A 9,286-nucleotide genomic window follows, 5' to 3' on the forward strand; every position below is an offset into this window, starting at 1 on the left:
GTGTGAATATTAAATACAAAACATTTTCTCTCACATATATTTTATTTCCTCATTTCAGAAAAAATAATACAAATTGAATCGGAATTTGAGTACACATCTCTACAAATTGATTTAAACTTATCTCATTATTAGAAAAAAAACAGTCATGGATGAGTTGTGGTGATGCAAACTCACAAAAATTATTACTACATCGTACAAATTTTACGTTTCTTTTGATAACTATTGCAGCGAGATACAAAAATAATAATTAAAAGATTATAGAATGGAAAATTATGAGGCCAAAAGATGGTTAAGAAAGCAAGAAGGCGCAGTCGAAAACTATAGGATTTGACTGACTAAACCATCAAATACTCTGCAAAGGTTTCTGGGCTGACATGCGCCTACGACGAGTATATCTCCTCTTTTCATTTCAAATTGAACAATGAGAGAACAAAAAGATTAATTAGAAATAATTGTTTTCAAGCTGCATTATAATAACGCGAGAATTTAATAATTCACCGATGTCAAAGAATTTAATTAGGTTTCCATGTTCCAGGTGATAAGATACCATTACCAAGTGGCATCAAGTCAAACTACAGAGCGGGTTTCAATGCAGTAAGGGGAAAAGCATGGCGTGATGGGGAATATGCGAAGCGCGAGCTAATAACCAAATCAGTTGTCTACTAGTTTAGGTCGATTTGAGCATGATGTCTTTGAAACATTGTTTCTGTAATTTGGCTTGACTTCTGTATCAAGTCTTATTTTCAGATGGCAATTTCAATGGATGAAAATTAGGCGATTGGACAGAAGAAGAACAACAATAATTAAGTTTCATCAACAAAGCGCACCACTTGCAGAGTTCAAAGCGTTTTTGCTTCATTCATAAAACTAGATACACAAATTGATCTTTTTTTTCTCTAGCAAGCAGCGCTGCCTAAGCACCAATCAATGATTAAACGATTTTCAATATTGAAATCACATTAGACCCTCTTATTTATTTAAGTAATGAAAATCACCCATTATTGAATTGTTGGTGAAATTAGTTGAGGGCTCCGGTGCCACAAATTAAGAGAATTATTTTTCGCACAACCAAGCATCTCGAGCAGCCCGTGAGCGATTGCTTGCCACCAGGGCACGCACTTCCTCAGTTCACTTCAATAAATTAATCGCAACTTGGCAGCTCAGCTCTCTTTTAACCATTTAACTTAGGGCACTTTTAGGAAAGTTTTTTAACCTGGGTGTATGGGAGAAGTGTTCATTCTGCTGTTTGTTTATTCCCCAGCAGCTACTGGCTGGCTCTCCTTTTTACTCCTACGGTGGAACCACTTTATCGATCAGCTCGGTCGTAGTTGTTTCTCTGTCCACGGCCACCTCTGTTGCTGCCGCCCATGTTGCCACGGTCATTGTTGCCTCCGTTGGCAGGGTATCTTGGACGCTTCTCCTCAACGTTGAGGTTCTGCGGTGATTCGCCAGGCATCATGATTGGCTGAAATAACAAATTTAAGTTTAGCATCAGGATGGCTCTTTAGCTGTGGTAATAAAATTTAATCTTCTAAATAATAGAGAGTCTCGACTAAGTCAAAGAAATTGTACTACCTTGGAGCGGAGACAGTTCTGGGCTGCCTCGGCGTCGCTGAAGACAACAAATCCGTATTTGGGGAAGACTTTTCCGGGAACGACCTTCGAGTTGATAATGCGTACGTCGACAACATTGCCAAATTTGCAGAAAACATTTTTCACGTCGGCCTCCTGAGCGACAATGGGGATGTTGCCGACAAACACCTGGTGGCTGTCTGGGTGTCTCGGGCCATTGGGTCCTCCGACAGACCGGCGACGGTCGTCCTGGCCAGGTTCGCGATCGCGGCCCATGCTCTCACGCTTCTCGCCATCACTGCCCCTCATGGGTCCGCGGCCGGGCTTGTTGCCCATGCCCTGCTTGTTCATACCCTGACGTGGAGGCAGACCATGTCCATGCTGGCTTGACGGTGGAGAAGTTGACTTCGGCGCATGCTCAGCAACCTGACGCAAAAGAGACGTTATTAAGAAGCATGCCAACAGTTGATATGAGAATAGTTGGTATGATATAGACAAACTCAACCTTCACAGTTATATTTTGTATCAACACTCAACACGTATTTCTGAATCTAATATACAAGTCCGATTTGAATTTCCTTAAATTTCTCCCTCACGGTAAGCTACACCAAAATGCTTTCTCGCTTCAGAATCAACTGAGAACTAGTGTTTCGGTCTCACATCGAGTATGAGAAGCGTCCAGCCGCTTCTGATACTCACTGCATTATCAATTTGAGAGCCGAAATTTGATACTCAGTGAGATTTTTTTTCTGTGAGAGTAAGTTATAGAACATTACAATTATTTACTAACAATAAATAATGTGCAAATGAAAAAAAAGATTGGAAATTTTACTTAAATACCATTATGTTAAACAAATTAATTTAGTTGTTAGAAATATCTATGAACAAGAATATAGCATAGAGCAGTTATTTGCGAGATTGGAGGTCGATTGGACGCGATTTTTCAGCGTTGAATTTTTTAGGTGGCAGTCATATTTGCTTAAAGTACTTGTTAATAGATGGTGAAATTCCAAATTTGAAGCTCGGGAATGCGGGCGTTCCCTATTTTTTCGGTATCTCAAAAATACCCAAAAAAGGAATTATGTTAATGAACTCTAAACTGCAACTCTTGACTGCGTTGAGGTATCACGTTGAAATTTTCACTACCTAACCTAGTTTTTAATCCTGAACAACTTTTGCATTTACAAAAAATTCGCAGGTCGAAGGTCAAGGTCACCTTTTGCGACCTTTTTATGAAAATTCAAAATTAAGGGATGATAGCCCCCTACGATTTTTTTGGGGTTAAGGGCTGAAATGTAGCCCGTGAAATTATGCACAAGTACACCAAGTTTCATAGGTGCAATCGCGATACTTTTGCTGCAATTTGAATTTGAAGTTTGAAAACCTGCTCGAGGCCTCTTGACCGCGCATGCACTTTGAGCGGCGAGTTCGCCTCTCGTTCGTCAAGTTGATTTTTTTCGCATTTCACTTGCTTAGAAACACCAAGAGGTCCTAGGGTAGACCAAGGAAGGTAGAAATCGACCTTCAGGGTCTGTCCCTGACGTGACCCTGAAATACAAAATTTCGAAAATTTCCAATTTCATCGAACTTGGTGTCTTTTCATAGGTTTTCACCACTGTACAGCTCAAATATAGAGCCAAAATTGCCGAATTACAATCCTGAAACCGGTTCTTGAAATAATTGTGGTAGCCATTCATCCAGACATGATGTGCAAAATGGTCAAAATTTTAAATTCTTAATTCTATCTATTTTGCACACATGAAGTTCATAATATGTGTTGATAATAAAGGATCTTATGCTTAATACTATGAAAAAATGTTATTAAATGCACTGGCAAATAAGCTACTTTTAAAAACCAAAAATTTTTGTTTCCTTTCTTTTTATAAAAAAATTAAACATGTAATTTAATTGTTATTTGCTCTAAATAAATTTTTTTAACTCTTTTTTAAAAACAATCGTTAATTTTTAACACTCAATATGAACTCTGTGTGTACAAAACAGAAGAATCATATCAGAAATTAAAGATTTCAAAATTTGACCATTTTGCACATCACGTCTGGATGAATGGCTACCACAATTACTTCAAGAACCGGTTTCAGGATTGTAATTCGGCAATTTTGGCTCTATATTTGAGCTGTACAGTGGTGAAAACCTATGAAAAGACACCAAGTTCGATGAAATTGGAAATTTTCGAAATTTTGTATTTCAGGGTCACGTCAGGGACAGACCCTGAAGGTCGATTTCTACCTTCCTTGGTCTACCCTAGGACCTCTTGGTGTTTCTAAGCAAGTGAAATGCGAAAAAAATCAACTTGACGAACGAGAGGCGAACTCGCCGCTCAAAGTGCATGCGCGGTCAAGAGGCCTCGAGCAGGTTTTCAAACTTCAAATTCAAATTGCAGCAAAAGTATCGCGATTGCAACTATGAAACTTGGTGTACTTGTGCATAATTTCACGGGCTACATTTCAGCCCTTAACCCCAAAAAAATCGTAGGGGGCTATCATCCCTTAATTTTGAATTTTCAAAAAAAGGTCGCAAAAGGTGACCTTGACCTTCGACCTGCGAATTTTTTGTAAATGCAAAAGTTGTTCAGGATTAAAAACTAGGTTAGGCAGTGAAAATTTCAACGTGATACCTCAACGCAGTCAAGAGTTGCAGTTTAGAGTTCATTAACATAATTCCTTTTTTGGGTATTTTTGAGATACCGAAAAAATAGGGAACGCCCGCATTCCCGAGCTTCAAATTTGGAATTTCACCATCTATTAACAAGTACTTTAAGCAAATATGACTGCCACCTAAAAATTTCAACGCTGAAAAATCGCGTCCAATCGACCTCCAATCTCGCAAATAACTGCTCAATAATAAATTATTTACATGGCAAATAATAAATTATAAGTAAATAATAAATTATTTATTATGTTTCAACTCAAAAATTATGATATAACTGTAGGAAAATGCCTCATTACCATCTAGCAACCATAATAAAATTAAATAAATGGAAATAGCAAAGAGAAGGAAATTCTAGTCCATGCATTTTCCACGTTTTCACAGTTATGACACAATACGCAATGGTATTCGATAAAATTTATCATTTTGTGTTAATGCTACTGACCCCAAATCATCAAAAAGGCAATAAATTGTTTGCTTATCTACAATAATTCTACCTGCACAGGGGGCGATCTAACGCGTTGCGGCGGTGGCGGCTGTTGCGGGCCGCTAGGTCCACCCTTCTTGAACATGCTTGCGAACGTCTTGAGCTCTTTGTTCTCCTCAACAACGGCAACCACCTGCGGCTGCTTTGGCTGTTGCGGTGCTGGAGCAGCCTCTTCGATCTTGGGCTCAACCAGCGGAGCAACAATCTCCTTGACCTCCGACACGATAGGAGTGACCATCGGCAGCTGCTGCTGCTGCTGCTGAACAGGCATGGGAGGCGCCTGCTCCATGACAGTTGGGGTGGTGGTTGGCGCCACGATGACCTGAGTCACTTGTACGCCAGGCTGCGCCATCTGCACACTAGGCGGAGCAATCTGCACACCAGGCTGCGTACCTGCGACCTCGATGACGGGCATATGGATGTTGCCCTGCCCTGGACGGACAATAGGTATGGTGGTCACAGTAGCGGGCTGTGCGTCGTTGTAGTAGTCGATAATGTTGGGCTGCGTAATGACCGGCACCTCCTTGCCAGCCAGGTCCGCCTCCGACTCGTTGTGGTAGTTCCCGGGGTCATCGTCATTCACCATCTCATCCTGGTAGCGAAAGATATCGTTGTGCACGTAGTACTTCTTCGGGGACTGCTGCGCCAGCACGAAGGTCTGGGTGAAACGCCGCATGGGCTCGCTATCGTTGGACAGCTCACCAGTCACCTGCACCACGACGCCGTTGCCAAGGGTGCCCTGGGCGTCCACCTGCTGGATCTTGGCGTGGCAGTTGTTAAAGCCCAATTGCGAAATGAGCTGATGAATTTGCCGCTGACCAACTACCGACTGCTCTCCGCTCTTGTTGTCCAAACCACCATGAATGAATGACGAGTTCTCATTGTAGAAGCTGAAATTTCATACCAGTGTCAATTTAATTGTTTAGTCAACAATAATTAGGATTCGAGGAAAATGATAACAACTACAACTGTTAATCATATTATGGAGGTTTAAGTAAAAAAAAAATCTAGTCATTTAATTTATTTACTCTTTACAATTTTTACTTAGCTTTGAGGCACATTCAGCACTAACGCATAATAGTTGAAACTTACTGCGTGTAGTCATATTTTTTCGAGAAAAATTGCAATAATATATATTAAAATATTAAATGCATAAATAAGGTTACTTCCATCAATATCACTTATCTCTTTGGATTCCACAAACAATGCTCTTTTGAGAGGCGTAACAAGACTCGGATACAAAAATCAGCATTAAATATTACTACTTAAAGTTTCACTGAATGGTAAACTGGATGGTTAAAACGTGGTGTTGGAACACTACTTACCGGTGCAAGTGCATTGGCGCCTGGTGAAGCAGCGTGTAGTACTGGCGAACGAATTCTCTGCCCACGACGTGAGGGCTATGCATGGGGCTCTCTTCCATTACCATTACTAGATGCGTCTAACAAAGTCTAAAAACATAAAAGAAATAACGTAAACACACAAGTTGGATAATTCTATTGATGGTATCAATCATGGATTCGTTCGAAAATGAATAGAGATCGGACATTTCATTTCCTAATTGAGGAGGTATCCTTTTATGTTTTTCTCCTAATATTTATTTGGGGGTGAGTCACATAATTCAATGCAGCTTTAATGCAAGATGACGAGTTTTTTCCAATTTATTATATCTTTAAAAAAATAAATCATACCATTTCATTTATTTATTACTAGTACTAAACTCAATAACTTTGTAGATAGCGCGATAGAACTAATTTGCATTAACTGTCCTAATATATAATTAACTAATTAGATTATAAATATAATATGCCATAATATTATGCCATCTTTGTGAGTAAGGGAGAATCCAGTTAGGCGTGTGCACATTCAGGTTAATCACCCCTCCCCGTTGGTTGGGGCGACATTAGGCAGGAGGGAACCGAGGTTTGCTGAAGTCAGCAAAATAATTTACAGGTGCCAACGGGGAGGGGGGGGTGCTGTCAACCTGAGTATGCGCGCGCCTGACTAGATTCAACCTCATTAAAAAAATTTCCTAATTTTACGGCATTTGTTTTTAATCTTATTACAATAAACAATCGTCATTACAATTAAATTAATCAATATTAGGACAGTAAAAGCAAAGGGGCTTTGCCGCGCTATTTACATTTTTTAGCATTTTAGTGTCGTTCCAAGAAAAGATGGGCTCAGGGGGGAAACTACTGTACAAAAGGGGTTGGGAGAAAAGCACAAAGGCTTAACAAGAATTCGTTGTGAGATTGAAGGGACGACCCTGATAGGCCATCCACCTCTCGCCAACAATAACACAAATAATTGAAATGAAATCCTATTAGTTCCAGTTGACTACAGCAAGGAATGTGTGTTTTGTGGCATACAAAACATGTGTACCTGCTCCAAAAAAGATTCTTTGTTGAAGTGACAAATAAAAATGACCTTCGCTGGAAAAGATGAACACTGACATGCTATTCAGGCAGGCACGTCCTCCATTTATACAATACTATGGTTATTTTCAAGCGACGCAGGTAGCAAGAGGGCTGAAAAATGTAATAAAATGTGACAAAATCCCTGTACCTGACCTCCCACGATGTATTTATTTTCAGGGGGGTGGGTTAAGATATGTGATGAATTTTTTAAGCACAATGGGTGGTAGGCACTGCTTTCACAAGCATTTCAAATTGTGTGCTGTGCTATGAGCGTCGGCTCGGAGGGAGAGAGAAAAGTGAACTTCCATAAATAGACAAAAATGATATTTCACAATATTTTCTTCGAAGAAAAACTTGTTTAGGCTATCACCGTTAAAAGTAATATTAAAAATTGAGCTGATTTACTGATATTAATGATGCAAAACTTTTCTACAATTTTAGTATGTACTTATGTATGTAAGTAAATTTTAGGCGCGGTACTAGTGCGTTCTTCGGGAGAAAATTTTTCTCCCTGGGAGTCCCGGTCCCGAAAAAATGTTTCCTCTGTTACCGGAATTTCCTGGTGCCCTTACCAAATATTTTTCCCGGGAATTCCCGCTCCCGACTCTTATTTCCCGATCCTTCCCGCTCCCGATTTCCCGCCAAAAATTTTAAAATCGAAAGTAGACACCAGCAATGTGCGTTGATAATTTTTAATTCTTAGCTCGCATATTTACAAATACAAACTTACTATGATCTTTTATTTTTCCGTGTTGAAGTTATAAATTATACTTTTCTTTGATAAAAAATCCACGGAGGCAATTTTTACTGGTCAACGTTAAATACTAAGTTTTAAATAAAATTCAATTTTCTGTAGATGCAGAAATTAGTAAAACTAAACCTAAAAAACTGCATTTTATTTAGATCAAGAACTTTTCTCCCGACTATTTTAAGTGGCGTGAATCATCAATGAAAGAAAATTCTGTATTCTGTAACATTTTTAGTTGTAGTGAATGACAAAAATGAAATATTACAGCTTGAACTCCGCAAATTGAAATTAGGACAGTTCATAAAGTTATCAAACCGTGAAAAATATCTAATATACAAAACATTCCTAGCAATTTTTTAATCATTCTAGGAAAATTAAAAGCGAGTTGTGAATGTGAATTTTGACTAGGTTCCCGGGAATTCCCGCTCCCGGCAAAACTTTCCCGCTCCCGTCCCGACCGTGGCTCCCGCCTAAAAATTTGGGTCCTGGCGCCGGGAATTCCCGGGAGATTCCGGGAGTCCTGAGACATTCCCGTCCCGGCGAACGCACTACGCGGTACACTGCAAAATTAAAAGAGAAATTTGTGTTCTTGTTAGTGTATCGATAAATGATGAGAACAGCACCATTTTGGTTTGAAAGAAGTCATCCCACGAAGGCCCAAAAGCGAGTAGAAACAAACGATCCAGAATAAAATTATTGCGTACCAAACAAGTCGCTACGAAACCCAAGGTCACGCCCGAGGTTTGCCTCCTTTTTAGCCCAAATCGCGTCAAGCCTGCTAATATCCTAATTGCTCGAATTTCAAACTTATAATTTGGCTCGCAAACCTACCACTCATAGCACGTTTGCGAGAAATCGAGACGGTTATTTCGAAAACACGAGCTTAGAAGTTGAGCTCATGCATCAGCGACATTAAAGAGCGTTCGATCGCGTCGTTGTCGGGGCAAAGTGACGGAGTTAATCGATAGCCGCGGAGTTGATAAGCAAGAAACACCCTTTTCCGCGTTCCTGACCACCGCGGCCTGTAGGTGAGCAAAAATGGGCCTCCTCGCAAAGATAATTAGCGAAATATTTGAAAATTCCGGCTCGCAAAGGCCAACGCACATGGCGGACGAGTCTACTGCAGTCGGCATGAATTCGGGACTTGCTTGCCAAGAAAACGTTATCAACGTATGTGTAAATTGTGTTTGTAATTCGCAAATCAAGTTGTATGCTTACGAAAGTGACAGAAGCGTGGATGAGTTTGGTGATTTCACTCCTTTGATGTTGATAAGAGAGGATCAAGTTGCCGACAGTGCTTATCGAGCAAATCCAGGAGGTCCACTATGTAGCAGTAGCAGGAGAAGTAAGTTTTGAAATTGGTGCCGCTTTTTTAATCACACCTATGGCTGC

At 40.1% G+C, this 9,286-nt stretch overlaps 1 protein-coding gene across 1 annotated transcript; it reads right to left on the reverse strand.

Annotated features, from left to right (window-relative positions):
- Nucleotides 1-23: 23 nt before the first annotated feature.
- On the reverse strand, nucleotides 24-9,249 carry LOC135941735 (ras GTPase-activating protein-binding protein 1-like). The gene is made up of 5 exons (XM_065487423.1): nucleotides 9,113-9,249; nucleotides 6,052-6,177; nucleotides 4,737-5,616; nucleotides 1,576-1,998; nucleotides 24-1,465 (listed from the first exon to the last, which is right to left on the reverse strand). Exons 2-5 carry the CDS (start codon nucleotides 6,153-6,155, stop codon nucleotides 1,307-1,309), a joined length of 1,566 nt encoding a protein of 521 aa, XP_065343495.1. The 5' UTR covers nucleotides 6,156-6,177; nucleotides 9,113-9,249; the 3' UTR covers nucleotides 24-1,306.
- Between the last annotated feature and the right edge of the window lie 37 nt (nucleotides 9,250-9,286).

The sequence above is a fragment of the Cloeon dipterum genome, chromosome 4 (assembly GCF_949628265.1).
Source record: "Cloeon dipterum chromosome 4, ieCloDipt1.1, whole genome shotgun sequence".
Lineage (NCBI taxonomy): Eukaryota > Metazoa > Arthropoda > Insecta > Ephemeroptera > Baetidae > Cloeon > Cloeon dipterum.

Coding starts and splice junctions, on each gene's coding strand:
- LOC135941735 (XM_065487423.1), bottom strand. CDS start 6,155: ATGGTAATGGAAGAGAGCCCCATGCATAGCCCTCACGTCGTGGGCAGA. Junction 5,617..6,051: donor GCGCCAATGCACTTGCACCG/GTAAGTAGTGTT, acceptor ATGAAATTTCAG/CTTCTACAATGAGAACTCGT. Junction 1,466..1,575: donor AGAACTGTCTCCGCTCCAAG/GTAGTACAATTT, acceptor TTGTTATTTCAG/CCAATCATGATGCCTGGCGA.